We start from the raw sequence: 24819 nt of genomic DNA, 5'->3' as shown, positions 1-24819 counted from the left end.
CACTAAACTAAATATTTTTGGCAGTTTTTATTATTATTATTATTATTATTATTATTATTATTATTATTATTATTATTATTATTATTATTATTATTATTATTATTTGTTGTTGTTGTTGTTGTTGTTGTTGTATTTTGTTCAGAAAGGCATGTTTCCATAACAAGTCTCAATATCATGACTCGGTAAATGAATTATTTCTGACCCCTCTGATTCTGATAATTAATAATGTTAATATTTTGAATATTAAATTGTAAAAATATTTTTAAATAAATAGATAAATTATTCTTAGTCTTATAAACACCCCTTTACAGTTTGAAGGTTAAATTGTGGTCGCATATTTTTTTCAAATTCTTTCATAAACAATGACAAGTCAGGTTTCTATATTTCTGAGGGGAATAAGCAAAATTTGTGAATGTCACAAAAAATCACATTATGAAGAAATAATCTTTTAAATTTTTAAAGAAAACCTTCTCACATATGCATTGTTTTAAGTTTAGCTTCTTTCACTTTCTCCGTTTAAAGTTTTTTTTTTTTTTTACTTTTCGTCAAAAAATCGCTCCACTGGGCAAGGCATATCATATTTCTAAAAGGAAACCAGTTTTAGTATTAATAAACAGGATTTACCTCAAATGGAAAAGAAAAGGCTCAAGAGAGAGTTGTACAAGTGCCAGGAATAGCTCATAATACAATAATTAACATGATAAAACCCAGTAAAAGACATTGAATATAATTGATAGCTACAGGCATAGAAGATGAAAACTGTAAATAGATTTTATTGCTATTCTTTACTGAAACAGTAACCTACCAGAACATGTCCATTCTCATTTTTCCAGCTATATAAATCTTATTTGTAATTACTTCACACATGCTTTAATTTGAGGAGAGGCTGGTTCCAGACTGTCTGCGTTTTTGTCACGCAGTAATAGCTCTTACGATATGACGCAGCTACGTCAGCAAATGTGACAGGAAGTGCAAACCGTCAGCTGAGCGAGTGACAACAACGTCTCGGGCATCGATATTGAAAAGGTTTATCCGTTATATTGGTCTTTATTGTCATTTTTAGAATATCATTTAGATTGAATCGAACATGAAAGTAGGAAAAACGTAATATTTACGCTCCTGAGCTATAGTTTATTTATTACCGGGTGTGGCCATGGGTCATATCTGATTGGCCGCTTAGCCGTCTTTCTACAAAAGCTATCCCTTAAAAACACTAAAACCTATAAAGCTTGTCTTTGAAATACAGCTACATTTACAACTAACGATATATTTAACTGTCTTTGTCACGTAAAAGTCACGTTGATTCTGTGGAGGTTCGTTAAAGCTAATGACTTATCTTAAAAACAAATCTTAAGGTTAGCATGGTAACTTGTCATAATTAATAAGCTTTGTAATTATAGGTAACAGAGTGCGTTATGTAATAGTTACAGTGTTACTTACTGAGTTATCAACTATGTTACAAAAGTTAACTCTTTTCCAGAGTAAATTACATTGTTGATGAATGGATGTTTCTTCACATGTGTTAAACAATAATTAGTAAAATTAACTGAATGTGAATTTGTCATGTCGCTCATGTCCAGACTGATTGCTTCATTTGTTACGTCAGCATTTTGTTTTAGTTTAATACAATGCCCTTAACTTCACTCAGGAGTTTTACATAACAAAAAGCATACCAAGGGTAAAAGCTCATTATTGACTAAAGCTTATCCTGCTTACACACTAAAAGCTTTAGATAACACCATTTAGTCAAAACACTGTGTTTCCCTCACAGATGGCTTACCCTACATCCCACAACCCATTTGCTGATGACGATGAGGAAGATTTTAAGCCCAAAAGGAGTGGCTTTGAAGATGAAAGCGACAGTGGGATGACAGATGCAGAGAGGAGGCAGAAGTACCTTCAGCAGGAAGTGATGCGCACTGCACACTCTGCTGTGGACAGCTCTTACCGTTCGCTGAGCCTCATCTATGAATCTGAGAAGATCGGTGTGGAAACTGCAGAGGTACAGCCAGATGCCTACAGCAGCACCCTTCATTGCTATGAATGTCATGTTCACTAGAACTGAAGGAAAAGGACAAAAGAAACTTATATCACTACTTTGTTTTTTTCTTCCGAATGGAGCCACAGTAAATAATTTTTAAAACAAAAGTTTAACAATTATACAGACAGCCAAACCTGTGCACACAATTCTTGCTTTTAAAATAATTAAAGTTGTGTGATAAACAGCCATTGCATGCTGTAATTTTGTATTCCTCATCTTTACATACTTTTTTTGTTGGCATTTGTTTCTGTAGGAGTTGGTGCGACAGGGTGAGGTCTTGAAGCGGACGGATAAGATGTTAGACAACATGGACGAAGACCTGAAAACCAGTCAGAGGCATATCAACAGTATCAAGAGTGTGTGGGGAGGACTTGTCAACTACTTTAAGGGCAAACCAGAAACAAAGCCTACACCTGAAGAGCCAAAGGAGTATCAGGCTAATGAAAGGTAAGTTTCTCTTCCTTCTCTCCCGTATCAGTTTCTTATTGTCACTTCCCTGTTTGTTGTAAACCAGATTAGCGTGTGTCTATCAGCTCTTGAAGCTTTTGTTAAGCAAGAGGTTACTGGTGTGTTTTCAAGGAAACTGAATATTTTCTGTCGGTTTGAATTAAATCCAAATCATACCATATTGTTGTAGCATGATTTGGAAAATGCAAATTTTGTGATTTTTAAGATGAAATTTCAACCAAAGTATGTAAACATAAAAAATAAAAAAACAGAGGAGAAAAACATTACAAATTGTACATTAATCATATTTAGATGAAAAATTCATAATTTATTTGATTGTGAAGTATTTTTATGACTCTTTGACAAAGACACTGATACAACATATTAATTAAATGCACAGCTTGAAATTTGGTGAGAACAGATAAAGTCCATTCATGTGGGATTATATATTGTTTTTCACTGATCAATGCTTCCCTAACTGTCTCAGACTACAGACTGCCATGTCCGGTAGCAGAGGACATGAGGATAAGTACCAGGCCAGCCATCCCAATCTAAGAAAGTTGGATACAGGAGGTGAGAGCTGGCACAAGGAAGATCTCAGCTTGATATTATCATCAGCTGGCTGAAACTATTTCTAATTCTTATGTTTCAGGTTTTGGAGCTGCTGCATCGATGGATGACGGCTCCTCCAGACAGAACGGATACCCTCAGAACAGATACCTGAGGGATGCTCACCAGACACTTGACAGCAATTTAGGTAACAAAAATCCGTCCATTTTAGTTATTATAATTAAATTACTAGTTTTATAGTGTTTAGTATTTCTGAAAGGCTCTCTTTAAGTCATTATGTTATCTTTGTCAACCCTGAATTCTTTTTAATACAGCTTCTGTAAATGTTAAAACGTGTTTATTTTGCTTTTGGTTTTAAACGTGTAATCATAAAATATATCTTTCTATACAATATATACAATTCTACGTTAGAAAAAAATAAGAGATCCCTATAGATATGAGATAAAGATTTTGAGTTTAAATAGCACTTCTAATACTTGGTTAACGTAAGAATAATGTCTAATTTTCTCTGTGAATGACTTAGATGAGATGTCCAGTGGTTTGGCAAGACTGAAGAACCTCGGACTCGGTCTTCAGGGGGAGATTGAAGACCAGGACGACTCCATCGGATCCCTGCTTAACAAAGTGGATAAAATGGATGCCAAGATCATCAACACTAACCAGCAGCTTAAAAACCTTAAATAGGACTCATTAATTCAACATTAGATACAAACTGGCAGTGGGTCGCCCTCACTAGTGACTCATCCTCCTGGTCTTTGTCCAATAAAGAATAGACTGTTTCATTTTTGTCTTATTTTTAGTTTATCTTCCACTAGAAAATAACTGTGATTTCCTGTTTCTTTGTCAGGAATTGAACTGTGCTTTTCACATATGCTCTGTTTTTTTTCCTTGTCAACTCTCACTGCATTTCTGTCTTAATGTTTCATGAAGTGTTTTTAATTCTTTTTGCCCAGTCACCAAAGATGTGCATTGGAATGTTTCCTAATTTGCATTTCAAACAAACTGATTTGAAAGATGGAGATAATTTTAACATGTAAGTTCTTAAAATGTGTTCTTTATCTCTTTTTATGTGTTTTATGTATTTTTTTTAGCTAGCTTAAATGTGTAAACAAAACACAAGCAAGCAGAACGTTTAGCTGAAGTCACATTTGCCTTACATGTGAGGATTATGTCTCCACCGGTGCTTCTTCCCACAAAATAGTTTGCTTTGAATTTTTTTCTTATTTGATTTACACTGATTCAGTCCTGCAGAATTATTGTAAAGCATAAATAAAATCAAAAAGCTATTATATGTTTAAAAAAGCAGAAATGAAGAAATAAACCCACTATCAATATATCTACAATGTATTTTATTTCAAGGTTAGAAACATGATTGTTTCTCACAAAATTACTTTAAAATTCTGTTGATTTGTTACTTGAAAAGTGTTTAATGTTGCTAAGCAATGTGTAATTTTTGCCACATATGTCATGCATTTTAATTGAAATGATATATATAATAAAGAATATTCTTTTGGGACTCCGTCTTTCTGAATAGTTTAAATTTTGTGCAATATCAGCATTGCCACAAGATGGCGCCATACTGCTTGATCAGCTGCTAAGAAAATGTCACGTGTAATCATAATACGTTGATTAAATCTAAAAGGATGTATTTTGTGCTAGAACTGCATAAGAAAACATTTGTTATTATTTAATTACTAAGAGAGCATTTTAGCTATCTCTGTTATTAAATTATTTCACTTCTGGAGTGTGTGCCAGCTGTGCTGCTGTGAATAGATCATCTCCCAATGTTAGGCTATCCATTCATTATCATTCCTCGGTGTTAGACCAGCTGCTCCCACGGACACAACAAGCATTCATCAGCATGACTTGCTAATTACAGTATCGGCCTCCTCAACATATTTCAGCCATACAAAAGGAAGAAAACATTTTGGTGATGCCTTAAGCAAAACTCGTTTTGAAGCATAAGTGATGTAGAAAGGAGTGAACAGAAGCTGCCATTTAACTGTGGGAAACATGTTCATATTCCTATGTATTTTATGCATTGCCTTATTTCATGTCATTGTATTTTACATCTCAGGTGTAATGGCTCAGTTTAGATTTTGCTTTCATGCTTATATTGAGCTGATTTCTCAGTTTTTGATCACACCATGGTTCTGAATCTACACTTCTGCAAGTGTAAAATATTACAAGAATCCAGGCTTTTCTGCCAACACACAACTCAGTAAAAAATGGTTCATGGAGGGACACAACATCTTAGGACGCTCATCCAAAATGCTCCTGCCAACACCAGAAAAACAGGCCACATCAGCACACTCTTAATTCACTGTATTTACTTCATCAGTGACCTGTTAACCCAGTTTTGTTTGATTCAAAACTGTAATTGTTTTATTGTTGTCAACATGATACTTTGAAATAAACATGTTTACGAGGGAAACCTAAGCTCAAGGTGGAAGCAGACATCGTTTGACAGAAGTTACCTCTTGGTTCTTTCCCTTCACAACACACATGTGGACTACAGGAACGCTTTGAACAGCTGTTGGGTCAAAAGCAAACAGTGGCCGTGTTGTGACAAAAGCAGCCAGTGTTGGAATGCCTCACTTTTCAGGAACTGTAATCCCAGAACACACGGCTGTCGGACCCCATCAGGCACAGAGCCAGGGACTGGCCTACCTGCCCCTTGCTAAGCAGGAGCAAGGCAGCATGGGGGATGGACTGTCAGACTGACGGCTCTCTACCGCCATCGCTGCAGAGAGAAAATAAAGGGTTGTGATGACGAAGGGAGGTCTGATAGAGAGGTAGAGGAAGATTGAGGGAGGAGAGCAAAGACAGGAGGAAGACAGGTAAAGGAGGCAAACCACCTTTAAGAGTGACACAGAAAGCTGCAACAATCAGTTTTCTAATAAAGACATTTTTAAACATAGCGGATTTGAGATTTTGTTATCTTACGATCACAAAATCATTTTATATTCCTAAAGTGGCTATAACTGACACAGTTTTCTAATCGGAACTAATTGTACAAAATTATATCAACTGTTTGAAATGTTCTATAACATAAAGGCATTTTTTTTAATTAAGTGGGTTATGTGAAGTAGATATCAGTAGTCAGTACCTGACCAGCCACAAGCTGATTTTTTGTTTTTAGTTTAAATAAATGTGTAAAGTCTCTAAAACAGCTGTAATACCTATTTGCAGTTTATTTGATGCTGAGTCATGTCAAAGTGAGACGGATGTGAAAAAACCCCTATAAAAATAGTTAAATCATTTTTATGATTTATATCGCAGAATGCTACAGGTTATGTAGCATTCTGCCCATTTTAAATTATCTGTGAATATCTACCTCACATAAATTCAGCTCTAACTGTATTTGTAAAATCTCTATGAAGTCTCTTTTTGTGAATGGAAGGCTGAGCAAATTTATTTGTTATTTATTTTATCCAAAATATCTAGCATATAATGGGCAAGGTTTAGAGAACAGAACTGCACCTCTCATTCAGATGCAAATCATAACATTTTGGATAGACAACATGTTATGATACTTTCTGAAGTGAAGATACATGATGGATGAACACATAAAACCTTCATTTGTGGAGTATTCACATCATCCTGGCATACAGAAATACCTGCAATCAATTCCTGTGTTAGAAACAACTGTAGAAATGCCATAAACTTTGACTTCTTGTGCAAAAGCTTTGTGATTGTGTTTAAATTTGGTTTCTAAAGTCTCATGACTGTCTGAAGTTATTTCACTCATATTATGTTTGTATTTCAATTATACTGATGAGTAATGAAGAGTTCCATGCTTTGTTGCTTTGACCATGCCAGAGCTGACATCTGCAGCTGTAAGGATTAGATAAACAGAAGTCAAATCTCAGAACAGCCTGTTGAGAAACAAGTCCACACAGAAAGTCTTGTAAATGTTTTTGCTCTTCTGTCCTTGACATGAATTGAACTCTGTAAGCCAGATCTGACACTCTGAAGGATCTTCTCTGACATGTTTGTGCTCACTTGTCGTTTAACAGTGCTTTTTCCCACGACAACTATTGACATTGAAAAGGAGCAGTACTTTCACAACCATGGTGTGGATTCTCACTATTCATCTTCAATCAACAGGGAGGCAACATGTAATTTTAGATGTACTGACACATGACTCAAGCTGTCAGGTGCATCAGCGTTTTATCTGCCCACACATTACCTTCATGCACTGACGTCTCATGAATAAACCCCAAATTGCAGGAGATTGCAAAATTACAAGCACCATCTGTCATTTTGCCAGTCATCGTCCCATCTACACACCAGAAAAATGTTGAAAATGTTGGAAATTTACGTTCACAGTTACATGTTGGCTTTTATTACAGTTTCATAAATGTTGCTATTCTTGTTGCATGTAAAAACTAGTCAAACTGAGGGATATACTTACCACTGCTATTGTCACTCTTGTTACTGAAGAGTGGAAAAATGAAACATTTCAAAGAAGATATGATGCCGGAAGGAAACACACATCACTAAAACACTGTATCCAGTCATATATTCAGGATACACAGTACAGTTGTTTAATTTCACTATTAGACAGTGTATGCGGTGTTACACTAACAAAAAAATAATTAATTCTTATATAATAAATACAAAACATAAATCAAAGATGTGAGAAAGATAGAAAGTAACAGCATCAAAAACCAAAAATCCCTTTAATGACACATCAGCTTTCTTCTTAAACCAGCTGTAGCAAAAACATGGACTTATTGACTGGCTGAGTCAAATTTGTATCATTGCAGTTAATATGCAGTTTATTTTGAACAGAACATCAAGGCAATGGGAAAGAAAAACAAGACAACGTGGGAAGTTTTGGGAGGAGATTCAGTTAATTAATTGCATGGGAGTAACTTGGCTTTATGTGTTATTTATGCTGGCTGATGCTCTGTTGATTAAGCTCCCCTGTGAGCAGAGATGGTTGTGAGTGAAAACATACTTGAAGGTGGGGTTTCTTGCTGTCTGAAGAGAGATCTCATGAAAATATTTTATAAGGCTCAATTTTCCAAAACAACGTTCTGATATCTGCCTGGAAACCCCTGACTGGACTCAACTCTTGACAGACTTTCTTTGTGTGTTGTCTCTGATCTTTTAGCAACAAAATACCTAAATGGTTGGGCAGAAAACATTTCAAAAAGGACAGACAATTTTCTTGTGAACAACTTGCAAAATTTAACCATAGACCCACATTGTTAGTTGAAATAATTTATTTTTCTTAACTAACTAAATGTTTTTAACCCTTTATAGTTGAACTTGTAGTGAAAAAAGACTGTAGTGGCTGAGTAATCCTGGGTAATGTGACTTTACATGGTCTGCTAAGTTATCCCACTTAGACAGGCACAGAAAGTGGCTGAAACAGATTTACAATGTTCAAAAGAACAAATGCTTCTCCTAAGTGTTTTGTCTTCATACGATTAACTTGTGCCGCAGTGAAATAAGTTATACCAGCAAAATGATCAACAAGTCACATGAAAACAAAACCTAAACATGCTGATAAGGTAGAGAAACAAAAGATAAAGCTATGCCTTTTTTAGACAGAGCACTGTCAGAGCATTATTGTTATTATACCTTTTTGAGAATGAGCTACAGCAAAAATACCTGTTGCTGTCAGAAAACACAGACAGAGACTCCAGATCCCGAAACATTGTTGCTGAGTGAGTTAAACACTTTATCAACGAAGCTTCAGACTGTTAACTCTAAAAGAACTGGATTAGTTTGAGGAATGAAAGACATGAATACAGACCATTGTATTGAAACCATGAGGACAGACAGAAGAGGAGAGAGCCTGACAAATGTCATAACGCCGGCACCTGAGTGATCAGTACCCAGTCATCCCAATCGTTGTACTTTTTTATGAAATATTTGTAAAAATGAAATTGTAGAGCATGCATACATTTTATCAGTATTTACAGCATCTTCAGCACAGATGTTTAGACTTCTTTGGATGATCTTTTTAAACTGTGGGCAGCACCTGCTCTTTCGTCTTTAACTTTTAGATACAACAAGGTTTAGCTATAAAGGCACATACAAAGTACACAGAAACCAACACAAGTATAAAATGTATGAATAAAAATACAAGATTTTTCAGATTTATACGTTTTGCATTAGCACACACATTTGCATTGATGGAGGTAGATAGCAAAGATTCAGAGGTATAAAAATGTAGGCTCCGCAGTGGTTTTGATGTGCAGCTATGTGGCTTTTAAACTTGAAGAGAAGACGTGCAAGAATTTCAACGTGATTAATTACTAGGATATACAGTACAGAGGATGAGATGACAAGTGGCAGGATGCAGCTGTTTTCCATGAGTTGTCAGGACAGAAGGGTCTGGGTTCCCTAGCAGGGCTCTCCTCAGGTGGAAGAGGCTCTCTGAGGGCAATCAGATCCCTACAATCAGATCGGCTCAAACAAAAAGGACAGAGTAAGGAGGACAGCGGCAGTGCTCAGAAGATAGCTCCCGCATCCAGGAACCATGGCAACCAGGAGTAGATGCTACAGTCCAGAAGGTCCTGGAAAATAAAAATAAAAAATAGCAAGAGGATTAATAATTACTGTTTAAAAATACTGACTGAACTTGTTTCACAAAAATTTTATTTCTCAACAAAGTAAGAGTTTTGGCTGCAGCAAACTGGTTAAATTCCAGTTTGTCTTTTTACCTAATTCCCTCTATGCCATCTCCTGCGCAGCGATCAGAGTTTGACATGGCATCACTTTGACACTCTGCGCAGACCAGCCGCTCTCGCACCAGCTGAGCACTCCACAGCTTGAGCCTGCATGCAGCACTGGCCTGCTTCACCCTGAGGTACACACAGTAACTGCAGGAGGACAGCACAAAAAGGGAGCGAAAGGAAAAATGATTCAGAAAACCTGAGTTTATACATGATTCAAAAGCACAAAGAAACAAATATTGATCATTTAGAAACCTGTACATGCTTCTCTGTGAGAACTAAGGAAGGTTTTTTTTACTCAGCTCTCCAGCATGTTGTTCTTTGGTTGGATGTCAGTGGAGCTTCTCCAACAAAAAAGAGAAATGGAAAAAAATAACCAGATGGAGATGTTGGGACACATCTATGCTGTAAGAAATTGTAAAAAAGTCTTCCTTCTCCAAAACAATTCAGTCTAATGTGCCTAGACTAAATATAAGAGCATCAGTAACTGATTTGTTCCTTTTGAAGGTGATCCAGCAGTGTCATGGTCAACACGGCTCAGTCTGCAGACTGGAAACAATTACGGTCTTTTTTCTCCTCTAATAGCTGTGCTCTTTGAACTCCGCTCTGCTATTTATGTTGTCTGTGACTTGCACAGCTTTGACTAAACACGAGTGTCAGTGGGAGGATTCTACAACGAAAACATGAGTCTTTAGCTTCTCTATTCCCTGGATTTCACAGTGACATTTCGGCAGGCACTGCTTTCGTTTTCTTTCTAGGAAAATAAGGAGCCCTAACCCTAACAAAGAAGAAATAGAGTGCCTTCTAAAACTTTACAAAATTATCAATGTATTCGGTCATATTAAATGTAAAACTTATATTAGAAACACAAGCACAAGCACATTACTGCTAAGTGGAATGGAAGAAAAATATGTTGTTATTGTTCTAATTTTTCTATTTTACAAATAAAAAACTAACTGAAAGTGTTGCATTTGTATTAAAGTGAGAGAAATGGCAAGGAGAGAAATAATCAGTCGTCAAAAGACTAAATGTCACTCTGGAAGTGCTGCAAACATCCACTGTTCCAGTGGTAAAATCTCTTTTTAAGGAACTATTTGTGCTTTCTTCAAAAAATGTCATTTGTTGTAAGATAGCTACACAAAGTCCTTTGCAAAAATCCACGCAAAAAACAAAACAAGTGTGAATGCTCTGATGCAAACAAAATCTTTTTTTTTTTGGGGCCATTTTTTGGGCCATCATTGAAATGTTTTATTCAGTAACTTAATACACATTGAGTAAATAATTTGCATACAGCGAAGCCTTTATTTCTGTAAATCATCCGTCTACAGCTAAAACAAACTCAACACTTACTTTCTTTAAGAATAAAATATTACATCAGACAAATAAAAAAATTCCATAGAAATGTGGGCTTATCTAAATTCAGAATGAGTTGCAAGACATGAAAACTGACGTTCACATATGCTCTTCAGACAGCCTGCCACACTTTTCAGATTTTTTCTTTACAAAGTATTTTGAAAACCATGAATTAATTTTCTTTTGGGCTATGTTGTGTTGCTATATGACACAAATCCCAAATAAATTGAGTTTTGTGATTATAATCTTGCAAATACTAACAGAAGGTTTCCCATTAGACTCTAAAAATAGATTATCTTTTAGATGTACTAAAATGCACAATATTTTCTCTCTGATTTAAGTAAAAACTTGCTTCAATAGCTAATTCCAGTCGCTGTAAACCTGTTAATACCACAATAGCACACATGTTCATGCTGTGTCTCAGACTCCAAAATTTAAGACAGTGTTTTAAGAAATTTGAGGACAATTTGAGGACAAGATTAATTTCATGTCTCTTGGGTCAATTTCCATGACAACAGCAGTAATACACCAGATGTCTGTTTGAAGTCATATGTGCTCAGCTTCATTTATGAGGACTCAGAGTTCCCTGGTGCTTTCCATTTCAGCGAAAACAAAGAGATCTCATGTCCATTCTAATCAGGCTTAATAGCTCAGAGTAGACAGGAAACGAGTCACGACTCTGTTTTCTTGTTTTTGACCAGTTCAAATAGCACTGCAATCAGCTCTGATCAAAAATAACATGCAGTGAGAGGTCAGTCCACGGTACACAGCCAAAGCACAGGGAAACATTGGCCTTAGTCTGTGTTCTCTAATCTTCATGCGAAACTGATTTTAGCGTGACCTTTGAACTGACGTCAAAACTGATATGAACCAAGACAAAAATGCTGCAGCTTTGAAGAATCGTTTTCCATATTAGAATGAGCTAGAGGTAAAAGTTCACTTGAAAAATGCAGGGTATTTTCCACCAAATCGGAATGAAAATTCAGTCTTAGCCTCTGTCAAGCCTGATTGACAGAGCTAAGACCCGCCTCCGGGCTCTGATTGGCTGTTTTTAGGTAGCGCTGCGAGAACTGGGAGAAGGCAGAGGAGTTAAACTTTTTCACAGATTATCTGTCTTATACTGTCATGACATAGTGACATTTTTAACACGCATGTTCAGAAAATTTGTTACATACTGCAGCTTTAAGAGGTCAAACAACAATTATAACAAACATGATTTAGGACTCTGGGAAGCCGAAGTACCCGGAGCAGAAATCAAACATGTACAGGGAAAACCTGCAGAATCCTTTAAAATTTGAGGAACAAATAAAGATTATTTTATTTAAATGGAAAAATACAATGAGGTTGTGATATCAGAAAGTTTACTCCGTGACTCCTTAACGGCTCTTATTGGAAGCAAATGCACTCATTAGTGAGGTTGGTTGTTTACGATGCTAGAGGCAGACACCCAGCTGTAAACTGTTATGCAGCTCTATCTAAACATATCCAGAGCCTGCAGAATGTGATATTTGTGATTTCCAAACAGAATTTGAAGTGATTTTTGTCATCTAAAACAAGTCAACATATTTAAACAAACCTCCAGGGACAGATGTCACATTTTTATGTGGTTTAANTTTCCTATAAGGAGAAGTTAAAAANAACACCTCAGTTTCAACAATTATTTTTTGTTGCTGTTATTTGTAATAAAACAGAAAACAGACAGTATATATTGTAGTGTGGTGTGGCATTACCTGTCCTTCTCCTCCTTCATCAGCATGTGGGGTCGTCTCCAAGGGTCCTTGAAGTTCCTCTTGAAAGAATCAGGCAGGATTTTTGCCACCTCTAAAGTTAAGTGGTGGAGATACAAACAAAAAAGAAATCAAAGTTCAAATACATATCCATCAATAGTTTTGGCAGCACAAGAAAAGATAAAAGATAAAAATCCTAACCTTTTAGCAATTTCTTAATTTGTGAAGCTTGACATATATCTATATAGACAGCATGTTCTCATATCTTTCACGTTTGAAAAATGGCCAAGGGAAAGCAGAGTATGTGATACGTCATATTTACACCTCTCCTTGCTGGTGTATCGTGTTGGATTATACTCCTGCAATAAACGTTTAGCTATTTTTTTCTACTTTGACTTTTTGTATGTCCTTACCAGCTGCATACTGTATCTCAATCTGCTGCTCGGCCGATTGCTCAAGCTGTTTAGATGAGTCAGAGTGACACAGGCCAGTGTTTTACTCTGTTTTCTGAAGAAATGCTCTACTTGCATCAGAATTATCAGTATCCTGGTATCTTACAGTCTGGAAAACCTCTTAATAGTGAAGTCTGTGACTGAGGTGATGAAATATTCCAGCTGGATGTCGGATGTCACAACAGATGTTTGGAAACGTGTTGTTTAAACTCCTAACAAGACCTCTTGTCTAAAACACTTAATATGCAACAGAGTCTAGACAAGGAGTTTTCACATGTAGATCAGAAGCAGTCACACAGAGGTTGTACCTTTGGCATTGTCACAAATGACGTTGTTTCCGTAACACCCTCGTCTCTGTCTGAGATCTGGACAAGGGGAGCCTCCGTTCCTCGGGGGATTGGACACTTGGCGACTCCTCTCCTTGCTCCCGACTCCACATGGAGACGAGCATGACGACCAGGGACCCCATGGTCCAACCTCACAGTTGGTGGCTGCTGAGGGGTGCAGGAAATCATAGAGATATTTCACAAACAACTTTAGAGAGCTCCAAAAGATCCTCAATGAGGATAAGTTGGCTGAAGTTAGCAACAGAAGGGTTCAGCATGACTTAGTTTGATAAAGTAAACAAATCTTTAGAGACTGCAGCACATTTGTCTGTTTATCTGTATATCTAGATAATTGTTAATGTTTTTTTGTTTAACTGTTAATGTAAAACTCGTTGGCTATCAGATAAAGAAAGCAATTTTGAAGTATTATTGATAGAAATTTTATTTTTAAGCAGTTTTATAAATGTTATTCAAATTTACGGAGGCTAAGATTTGTTCCCATTTTGTCATTTTACAAACACAAAATTCAATGTAGTTTTTTTGGAGGTTGAGGTGGAGGTTCACCTTCCAGCAGAAAGACAAAACTAAACGTACAGAACTAAACAAAACCGAGAAGTTTTAAAATTGCTATTTGTAGACATTTTCCAGTGCAATCTGGCTGAGCCAAAGGAAAATGGACTAATATGTCAGTCTTGTTAGAAAACCAACCCAAAGGACGGGAAATGATCCAAGGGCCCTTAAATAAGACATGCCACACTTTCTGGGAGTTAAAGATATTCTCCTAATCTTTGCATTCATGTCAAAGTGTCTGGGTTTTAGCATTAGCTGCCACAAACACACACATGTATGTCTGTTTGTAGGTAGGCAGGTGGCATTGGGTAGCTGTTATTAAAAGTGATTTATGTAGGATCAGCTTCATCCCAGACACAGGAAGTCTGCAGCCCAGGTCATATGTGTGTGGTGGCTTTAGATAGAGGCTAATTGACATCCTGTCCCCTCTAGTTTTGCCCTTTAAACCCACACCCACAAGGGCAACATAGCACATAAACAGCAGCAGCAATTAGACTTCCTGCTTAGGAGGCTGATTTGGCCAAATTACAACAAGCTAAGGGGAAGTTGTATTCCTGAGATTGCTGTTCTGATCAAAGTTTAAAAAAAAACGATAATCAAGCCCTTTTCAGTTACCAGATTTAATGGCTGTGAGCATTTAAGGGCCTTGTTTTGAGGAGGAACCACAAACATTATAAACAAGGCAATGAGAGGCAATCAGGACCTAAACAAAAATAACAAAATCTGAACAAACACATCTACACCAGAATATTATTTTCACTTCCATGACTTGAGAACAGAAGGAGAACAGGTGCACATAGCATGATACTCTGAGAACCTTGGTGAAATGACAGAGGAGTGGATAAATATACCATAACTGGATCTAATCTCCCCCACCACATAAAGGGTTCCACTCTTTCTTTATAAAACTCATCCAACCATCAGTACAATACTGCGATTGAATAATTGTGTGTGTGTGCGCGTGTGTGTGTGTGGGAGGAAAAAGGGGCTTTTAAGGTGCCGCCAAATTTTGAGAGGAGAGAGGGCGGCGTGGTGACACGGCGGATCCACAAAGCCACTGTGGAATCTGTGAATTCCTGAACATTAGTGCTTTCAACCTGACACTTTACTTTCCCACAAAACATGTGCATACAGGAACTTACAAAAGTATTAACACGCTTAAACTTTTTTGAATTAGATTTTTCAGTTGCAGTCACAAAAAAATATGTTATTTTAACTGGATGTAACAAACTAAGAAAAAGTGGGGCACGATTAGTACACTAAAAGCAAAGAATACACCCATCCATCCATCCATGCATTCATTGTCTACACCTGGTTATCCATACAGAGACATGTGGGGCTACTGCCTAGCTATAGCAGTCAATGGATGGAGGAAGTATGCACCATGTACAGGTCACCAGTTCGTCACAAGAAATACCCAGAGCCTTCTTGCTGCAAGGCAACAGTGCTAATAAATGTGGCATGTAGATTATAATACATTTTTAAAAATGTTATTTATGCATTAAATTAGTTAAATTAGCATGAGCTAATTTAATGAATGTTCAGTGAATGTTCAGTGAGCACAATTCACAACTCTAATTGTCCTTAGACATTAGCATTGTCTGAGGACAGTTAGAAATTAGAAAACTTGTAAATTTTCATTCTATGTAAAGAATGTACACTGAGTTTTCTCACTGTTATAAGTTAGAGTTTTGGGAAAATGTCTAATTCCACAGGCAGATTATCACTTATAGCTAATACTTTTTCATTAATATTAAGGGATCATTGGCTGAAAACAAGCTCATACTGAAAAGTTACATCTAAATTAGTGGAGTCTTATCTCAAGTGTACTAAGATTTTTGTGTTTTTTTGCAGTATATTAAAACATACTTTTTTTTGCATAAGATCCCAATAAGACATTTCGAGGTTTGCTTTTGTAATGTGATATGAATAGTTTTGAAACACACCATTTACATACACATGAACACAAACCTACACACAAAGGATTGGGGAATTTCCACTTTGCTTCATCTTCATATAAAACACACAGAAACGTTCTCTTGAGAAGAATTTCAAAGATAAATGGGTGAAAAGCGTAATAACTTCCTACTTATGCCTTCTACGCCCTTTCTTATCCTGACATGCCTTTCCTTCCTCTTGCACAGAGCAGTTTTAATGTTGTTACGTTTGCCTCTTTTTTTTTTAGCAGCACAAACACAAACAGGCAGGACACTTTAGGTTTTGCTGCAGTGAAATCGGTTCTGTTTAATGGTTTAAACACCCACAGGGGGACAGAACTATTTTTACCCCACTCATCAACACACTCATGCAAACAGGAATAAGGTTTTTGTCTGGAAGCATAAACCTGTTGGCCCTTTGCCCCAAAAGCATTTTTTTAAGTATTTACAGATTAGAAGTTTTGTTTTTGCCTCACTGAAATCTACGACTGAACCTCCACTCTGAACCATAGACAATATAGCCATTCACCATAATCAGAGTAGAGGCCTACTTTCCAAATTTTATAATATTTTACTTTTAGCTTCCAAAGAAAATAGTCTTGCATATTTACAAGCTTGGAAAACTGATCTGCAAATGGAAATTCCTGAGGATGAATGGAATAACTCATGTCTATTGGCACAAACGCAAATTATTAACACAAGGTTTAGACTATTACAATACAAATGGTTATTTAGAACGTATGTCACTCCTGTAAAACTTCACCATTTTAATTCAAATATTCCTTATATCTGTGTTAAATGTAATATAGATAAGGGTACTCTTTTCCATTGTATGTGGCAATATGTAGAGCTTCAAACTTTCTGGAAGGAGGTTATTATGTTCATCTCTCGTTTGATCGAACAGGATGTTCCAGTGGACAGTAAACTTTGCTTACTGCATATTTTTCCAGACGGATTTAAAGGTCCTACAAAGAGACAGAAGCTTGTGAGTGTTTGCCTCTTGCAGGCTAAACATTTGATTGCTCTGAAGTGGAGGAACACAGAAAGACCAAAGATAAATGAATGGATTAAACTATTGAGCAACAACCTGGCAATGGAAAAGCTGACATATTTAACAAAAGGAAAGCTTGAAGACTTTAAAGATATTTGGTTTCCTTTCTTACATCTTGTCAAATACTGTGATATGTAAAGCTAATTTTTCTTTTCTTTTTGTGTAGATAGAGTGAGCCCTGGGGTTCAGTGTTCTTTTTGGGTGGGGGGAGGGAATGCATTGTATGTTCATTTTTTATTTTATTTATTTATTTACTTTTCATGGTTTTTTTTTTCTTCTTTGTGTGTGTGTGTGTATTGTGTGTGTATGTGTGTTTTTGTATGTCTGTATAGCAGAAAATTCTAATAAAACTATCTTGGGAAAAACAAAAAAAAACCTGTTGGCCCCGAGCCGCCAGAGGTCAGGAGGAAATTATCAAACTGTGGTGGGCCCCAACCTGCTCCTGGTGCCACCCACATGCTAACCCTGACAGTCTGGATCACACAGTCACCATTGTGCCCTGTTTGCATTGTGGAGGAGAAAGTCCCAGTTGGACAGCCTCACACCAACTCTGACCTCTGACCCCAATACAGGAAACAAATGGTGTTTGTTGCCCTATTTACTTAGGAAAATTCAGCTTTATGAGTTTTATGCTACAATCATTTTTCCTAAACAAATATTCCTTGAGCATTATTAAATATTTTGAGAGAAATTAGATCCCAATATTGAAGCCAGGGAAAGAAAAAAATTATTACTGTGTCAAATATGTCCTAATTATTTATTTTTTTCAAGTTATATAAGAACAATTTCTTTTCACTGCAAAAACGTGCAATCTTACCAGGTATTTTTGGTCTAGTTTCTAACGCAAATATCTGAGTACACTTGAAATAAAACAAACTAACATACAAGAAACTTTTCAGCAAGACACAGAGGCAAGCTTTAAGTGAATAATTCCTTAATACTGATTTTTTAAAAAGTCCTTGTTCCATTGGCAGATAAATTAACTTATAACATGGGGAAAATATAAGTTAAATAATCTGTCAAAGGAACAAAGATTGTTTTCATCAATATTAAGCAATTATTTACTTAAGACAAGCTCCTATAACTTCCTAAAAAGTTACTTGTAAGTTAGTTTTGACTTATTTCATGCGTTATAAGATATTTGCACGAGAAACTAGACCAAAAATACTTGGTAATAGTTTGTGGTCTTGCAGTGTTTTGTTTTGTTTTCTGTTTATGATAAGTTAGTATGATGTGATGGCTTTAAGATGAAAGTAAGTGATGCTTTTTATTTATCTTGTAATGTTTCAGCATGAAACTGAAAGTGTTGTCCTGTTAAAGAGGCGTTAAAGGAGCTCAGACAATTTGCCAAAATGTTAAATTTATTTGTAGAATTTGTCACAAGCATGAATCGCCTCCATACTTTCCCTTTTACTCCGATAAGAAGCATTGTTTTTAATAACATAAAAAAACAATTAGCTGTATCTGTTTTGTCTTCCACTAGGCCTTGTTCTGCTCCATCTGTTGCCTTTTTTTGGTTGCTTTTTGCTCCCCTTCCCCCTCTGGTTTTCTGATGGGATGCAGATGTCCAGCTGGTGTCTGAAAGGCCACGTTCTGTCTCCTTCCCAATACAGTGAGTCCCACTGGGCCAAGGTCTGACCGCTGTTAACATTTAGGAACATCAACAAAGGAAACAATAAAACCACAAGTCTGGCGAAACCTTTGATGGGGATGAATTTTTCTAATAACAGCATAAACAGGAACAGCAAACAAACCAACCCTTTAACAAGGATTAATTAAAACACTTTTGTCTTAAACTCTTTGCACTCTTCCCCAGACGTCCATAAAACCCTAAAGAATCAGAGAAATTAGTTAATCTAAGGGTATGACTTCAACACTGTCGTCATTCAAAAGAAGTATTTGTATTTAGAGACTCCTATGCTTTAACAGTGAAGTACTTAACGTCACTAAAGTCGCCTCAGTTTTGAATTCATTGCTTTATGTTCGAGGCAATAACAGTTGGGCAAGTTTAGAAAATGTTGGAATTTTAAGTTTTATCATCTGACAACATACAAAATGAACTTTTAAAGCCACAATCTGACCTATATGAGAATGTTCATGTAAGGTGAACTTGAAATATATGAACAGTAAATATGACCAGGGAAATTGATAAGGAGGAGATCATCAAGTGTTGACATGGATGTGAACCAAACGTGATTGTGATTTCCCAAAAATCAGTGGAAAATTTGAACCACATGGTGAATCTCAATTGAAATGTAATTGATATGCAAATTTGTATTTGTTCGTGCCAATAGACAATAGTTTCAAAATTATTCCAATATTATTTCAGATAAATTACCATGCTCTTTTGTTTCCTTTTTTTTCCTTCTCTGGTTTACATTTTTTCCCTGTGAACCTTTTATTTGTTTCCAGTCATGAAGCAGATGTTGGACATCAACTTTGCAATCAGGACTTTTCCAAGCACAGGAAACTAAATGAAGAGCAATGAATGCCACAGCAGCTGTGGCATTTCATGTGGAAGGGAGACTGAACAGGAAACAAGGTAAAGGAGGAGTGGAAATAAATGGAAAAAGGACGAAGAGATACCCAAGTGAAAGAAGCCAGATATCTGCAGCAGAGGGAGGCGTGTGAGTGCATTTAAGGTGAAGAACCTGTCTTGTTGTCAGAGTGAACACAACCAGAGCGCTGGAGCATAAAGGAGCCGCCTCCTCCAGATTTTTGAGGATCTGCATGATCTTTACAGTCTGTGCAGTAAAGATGAGCAATTACTTTGACTGAAAACACGCTGTGAACATGAAATTTATGACAGAACTCCTTCAAGGGGCTTTTTGTGTCAAGGGCAGATCCTCATCCAATTAAAACAGAAAAGAGACAACCTTAACAAGAACTCTCTGTTTCTGCTTCTTTAATTTTTCCTTGGAAAAGTCCTTAAATTTCCTAATGAGCAAATATAGTTGAATTGTATTGAGTTGAGTGAAATTTGACCGAATCAAAACCAAACCAACAATTCCTCATATTGGTCAAATCCAATCCTGTCAACTGAGTCTCCAGGTTATCAGGATCAGCAACAGGTTGATCTTCAAATATCACATTATTAACAGTGCGTGTGTATTTTTAAGATCAATGATTCATCTTAATATCCAGAAAAAAAAATTAACCCAAAATGTCATGAGAGCATGTCGACCTCCATCCAAATCTGTAACTCATGAGCTTTATATCGAGGAAAAATAAAACTTAATTCAGTTTAAAATTACTTTTAAAACTACTTTAGAGGCTTTTCTCCCTCCATAATTGTTTAGCAAGTATTGCAATATATACAACAACTACAAAGCTGAACATATTTCATTGTGCTTGACATTTTGTGTGATCCTTTGCTCTATTTTTAGACTTTGTGGTTTGTCTTTGAAAACCGTTTGATTGTTTTGGTTTGGCTGGTTTTGTTTCATGTTCCTTGTTCCTGTTTTATGTTCTGTCTGTTCTGAGTTATGGTTTTAGTTGACCTTGCCTGCTGGTCTGGTTACACACTTGCTCTAGTTTCTGATTACCCTAACAGTTTGAAATTGTATCTCTTTCAGGATGCATGCAGGCTGGTTGCCAGTTGTTTCTTACTTTTTGTGTTTCTGCTGTGATGCTTTGAATTTTCCTTTAAAAAATGGGATTTTCTGTGATCTGTCTCAACCTTTAGCATCTTCCATTACAGAATTACTCCTTTCCATTACTGTGTATTTTCTTTCATACAACTACAACACAAACAGATCCCCTTATAAAAGTATTTTTCCATGCGGTACAATGAGAAAAATGAAATGCAGTTCTGGAATAGATTTAGAAACCACTGCACTGATCCCCATTGAAAACCTGCTGGTTATTCCACCAAATGTTGATTCCTGATCTCTTCCTGAGTTAAAACATTTGTATTGATGTTTCTAAATGAATATAAACTTGTTTTCTTTGCACTATTTGAGGTCTGAAAGCACTGCATCTTTTTTGTTATTTTGACCATTTCTCATCTTCTGCTAATAAATACGAAATTCTTGCTTCAAATTTCAGAGACATGTCAGTAGTTCACAGAGTAAAAGAAAAATGTTCATTTTACTCAAATATAAAACCTTTAAAAAGTAAAATCAGATAAACTGATTATTTAAAGTGGTCTCTTATTTTTTTCCAGAGCTGTATTTGTTGCTTCCGGCCATCAGTAGGAAGAATTAATATTTTCAGATTTTAAAAAAATGTGTACCTTATATTATTAAATATCATGTTTACATACTAGAACCATCCAGGATGTCCTTCACATTGTTTAGACGCAGCATGCTTCCCCAAAAGATTTCATTTCAACACCCTCCCTGGAAAAAAATGCCACCGCTTTGAAAATTGTTAACTGTTTGTGTTGTAGTCATGATAAGCAGTGTTTTAGTCTTCTGATGTCACCCACTCTACGGTCTTTGAACTGCTGCAGCCGACCCGGGTTAATTACAGACTGTGTGCTCACCTGCTGCTGGATCAGAATCAGATAAGGTGTCTAGTATCAGGACACCAGAGCGCTTTGATGAAACCAATAAAAGCCGCCATGTGCAGCGAAAATGACTATGGTTCAGACGACGTTTCTAAGCCTCAGAGGACGCTCACTGAGGCGCATATGCTCTAATGGTCATGGTAATTTGGCAGTACAGGTAAATTGTACCTTGTGGAAACCACATTCAGTCTGTGAAGACAAACCGCTCTGCAGCTCCTGCATCTCATCAGATGCAGCTGTCAGAGATCCTCAGAGGAAAAAAAAAAAAAAAAACCACTGTGAAACTTGTGATCCATCTGCTGCATTTGGGAGTTTTGACCTCTGAGGAAGCAAACCTAGACAGACAGGTAATGTCAACACTGACCTGAAGTGCTTCACTTAGCTTATTCCTGTAATTTTTATGTTTGGCAAATACATGGGACTGATTAAGAGACGCCTGAAACCCCCTCAGCTGGCTTCCTCTTTCACTGACATGCCCGAAGTGTAAAGTTTTGTTTACAGCTATTTAAAGCAGCAGTGTTATTATTTTTGTCAAGTCACAAGGACTTTGTGACAGTTTGACTCATAAAATTGAAATAAAACACATTTATCTGTAGTTGTGATGTAGTAGAGCATTCCTGAATATTATCTTTAAGACAGAAATCTTTCTCACTAAAGGACATTTACTGAGACAGATCGCGTTGGTAAATTAAAAGAGGAAAACCTAGATAAGACCTATTGTAGTCTCTTAAAGGGGGTTTTGATGAATGATCTGTTGGCTTACTGAAGGTTACTGGCTCAAGTCAAAATAAAACAGTTTACACCACAGCAAAGAGACTGAACTCTACCAGTACTTGTGCTTTAATAAGAGGTTTTCTGCAGCACTTTATGAGCTGCTGTGACCCTGCAGGTGCTCGTTTTGTGCACTTAAGTCAGGGATCACATTCACTCCTCATGGGTCATTTTAACACACAACAACGTTACAACTCTCTGTCTCCTTATTGTCACACTGCAGACTAAACTCCACTGCAGTCCTCACCATCTTTGGGAGTCTCTTCCTAAGAAATCCATTCCTTCCATATATAGCAGCAGTCGAGATGATTGGGTGGAAAGAAGTGAGCCAACCATTTGTTTAACTTGTGTCTTATGATCATTCACCCCACTTTGCACTTTAAGCTGTGCAATTTCAAGCTTTAATGAGAAGGTTAAGGGTCAAAACTGCAAACCTGAAGGCAACTTCCTTTTAAAACACACACAGCAAAGACTAAATTTACCTCTCAAACTTGGAGCACAAGAGATTACTGCTGGCCTTTCGGCTACAACAGACAGCCATGATAGAGACGATGGAGACAGTTATGTGTAAAATGTCTCACAGTCTTACTGTCACCTCACTGACAGCTACCTTTGTCCATGTGGGGACTTAGAGGACCTATGAGAACACGCCTGTGGTAGTTTTTAACGTACAGCACAAAAGAAAAACATGTTTTCTTTTTTTAATTAAAATCACCTGAGACATACAAGATATTGATTAACCAAACGTCATCTGAATTATTCTATACTGATAAGGACATGTAATCTATATCTAATAAATTAGAAAATGCATTCTCAAGAGGCTCAAATTTTGAAAACTGATAACTTTTAAGCATGTATTGATTATATTATTCATTAAGACTACATTTCTGTATTAAAATATTACTTTTTTATTGGTCTGATGTAAAATTATCATCAACTGTAAGTAGAAAAGCATTATAGTTAACAGGAATGAAAGCTTTCGAACACCTGTCTGTGTGTAATGTTTCTATTTAACGTGTTTCACTTAGTAATAAAGTTCCTGAAGTAAACTGACTTTTCAATAATACTCTACATCTGTTTTTGCATATGGCTATACATGGCATTTTCCGTATTTATTTTTATGAAGTAAAACATCTGTCATTCCACACAGTTATAGGAGTGGGGGCATAAGGTAAGTACTCGCCCAGAACGTTATTAATGCTAAAACCGCCACTGAAATAAACAATTAAAAAGTTTTGAAGATCTTTGGATGTTTTTTTTATATTTTTGGGAGTCATTTGGGAGAAAATGACCAGGAAAAACTCACCAGATATTTGACACACGTGTTGGTAGTCCTCGCAGCAGTCTCTGGTTTTTTGACAGTAGCTGTCGCAGTAGCACACCGTTTTTCTCCTCGTGTACTCAAAACATTCGTTGTCTCGGCCGGGGCAGCAGTTCTGGTTCCCCCTCTCCCTGCATCCGGCTTCAGTAACCGGGATGAACTCACTGCAGAAAAACGCCAAATATCCACAAACTACGATCCCCATACGCACCGGGCTCCATCCCTGAGCTCCCATGACACACTCTGTTCCAGGACCACCTGCTCTGCACTCGCACTCAGAAAAGTTTTACTCTGACAGATGTTTCACTTGTGATGTGATGAAGCTTTCGAATAAAAACAAAGTAAAACACAGTCCACCAACATGCAATCAAGTGTTGCGTAAAACTGGATCTCTGTGCGTAAAAAAAAAAAAAACCTCTCCTGTTGATCTGACGGACACCGCCCCTTTAGACTCAAAAATAGGTGAAGAATGATGCCAGTCTGTCGTCAGGGTCCCTTCCCTCTTACTCGCTCAATTGCATTTTATTAGAACGGATTGACCCGGCCCCCAACAGTGAAATAATATTTTAACTTTACAAAAGAAAAAAAAAATGCCAACGCTCAAACCGAGCAAAAATAGTTGCACTGCGCCGATCAACATTAGATCCAAATTACGAAATAAAATTCAGCACCACGGACAGAGAAACAAATTGATTAAAAAAACAAACAAACGAGAAAACAAAAAACATACAAAGACAAAGCGTGAAGTCACAATATCCTGCAACTAAATAATTTCTACTCATTCCGTGGAAATGACAGCAAGTACCCACTGAAAGAAAGGCTGAGGGAACAATGACGTTAGTTATGCTCCACCGCTTTTCAGTGAAAGAAGAAGGTCAGAACAGGAGTTATAGATCACAGTGAAGCTGAAGACTTTTCTTAGGGAAACCTTGACATTTTGCTTCTCATTGCATTTAAAAAACAAACATCTGGTTAAAAATAAGATCTGGATTATATGCATCAATATAGATGTAACGCTTTCTTGTATGTTTTTTTTTTGTTGTTGTTT

The 24819-nt window shown here is 36.7% G+C and overlaps 2 protein-coding genes across 3 annotated transcripts; one reads left to right on the top strand and one right to left on the bottom strand.

The window, feature by feature from the left end:
- Window positions 1-919: 919 nt before the first annotated feature.
- On the top strand, window positions 920-4345 carry snap29 (synaptosome associated protein 29). Its single transcript, XM_015049767.1, has 6 exons — window positions 920-1026; window positions 1772-2002; window positions 2295-2488; window positions 2976-3061; window positions 3141-3245; window positions 3582-4345. Exons 2-6 carry the CDS (start codon window positions 1772-1774, stop codon window positions 3740-3742), a joined length of 777 nt encoding a protein of 258 aa, XP_014905253.1. The 5' UTR covers window positions 920-1026; the 3' UTR covers window positions 3743-4345.
- A 3236-nt stretch (window positions 4346-7581) lies between these two features.
- Window positions 7582-24618, bottom strand: LOC106958049 (somatomedin-B and thrombospondin type-1 domain-containing protein). 2 transcript variants are annotated; one of them, XM_015049756.1, is made up of 5 exons: window positions 23757-24618; window positions 13594-13776; window positions 12837-12927; window positions 9742-9900; window positions 7582-9594 (listed from the first exon to the last, which is right to left on the bottom strand). In XM_015049756.1, exons 1-5 carry the CDS (start codon window positions 24004-24006, stop codon window positions 9489-9491), a joined length of 789 nt encoding a protein of 262 aa, XP_014905242.1. In that variant the 5' UTR covers window positions 24007-24618; the 3' UTR covers window positions 7582-9488. The 2 variants fall into 2 exon arrangements, with proteins under 2 accessions (XP_014905242.1, XP_014905241.1); XM_015049755.1 differs by having other exon boundaries at window positions 13594-13779; window positions 23757-24616.
- Between the last annotated feature and the right edge of the window lie 201 nt (window positions 24619-24819).

Source organism: Poecilia latipinna, unplaced genomic scaffold (assembly GCF_001443285.1).
Source record: "Poecilia latipinna isolate Pla-1442-1.1 unplaced genomic scaffold, P_latipinna-1.0 Scaffold959, whole genome shotgun sequence".
Classification (NCBI taxonomy): Eukaryota; Metazoa; Chordata; class Actinopteri; order Cyprinodontiformes; family Poeciliidae; genus Poecilia; species Poecilia latipinna.
The sequence above is the reverse complement of the archived record's forward strand: the minus strand, read 5'-3'. Positions and strand labels throughout refer to the sequence as shown.

Excerpts from the sequence above, each read along its gene's own strand:
- snap29 (XM_015049767.1), top strand. The coding sequence starts at position 1,772 with ATGGCTTACCCTACATCCCACAACCCATTTGCTGATGACGATGAGGAA. Across the intron at positions 2,003-2,294 it reads TCGGTGTGGAAACTGCAGAG|GAGTTGGTGCGACAGGGTGA; the intron begins GTACAGCCAGAT and ends TTGTTTCTGTAG. Across the intron at positions 2,489-2,975 it reads GAGTATCAGGCTAATGAAAG|ACTACAGACTGCCATGTCCG; the intron begins GTAAGTTTCTCT and ends TAACTGTCTCAG.
- LOC106958049 (XM_015049755.1), bottom strand. The coding sequence starts at position 24,006 with ATGGGAGCTCAGGGATGGAGCCCGGTGCGTATGGGGATCGTAGTTTGT. Across the intron at positions 12,928-13,593 it reads CATTTGTGACAATGCCAAAG|AGGTGGCAAAAATCCTGCCT; the intron begins GTACAACCTCTG and ends ACTTAACTTTAG. Across the intron at positions 9,595-9,741 it reads GATGGCATAGAGGGAATTAG|GACCTTCTGGACTGTAGCAT; the intron begins GTAAAAAGACAA and ends TTTATTTTCCAG.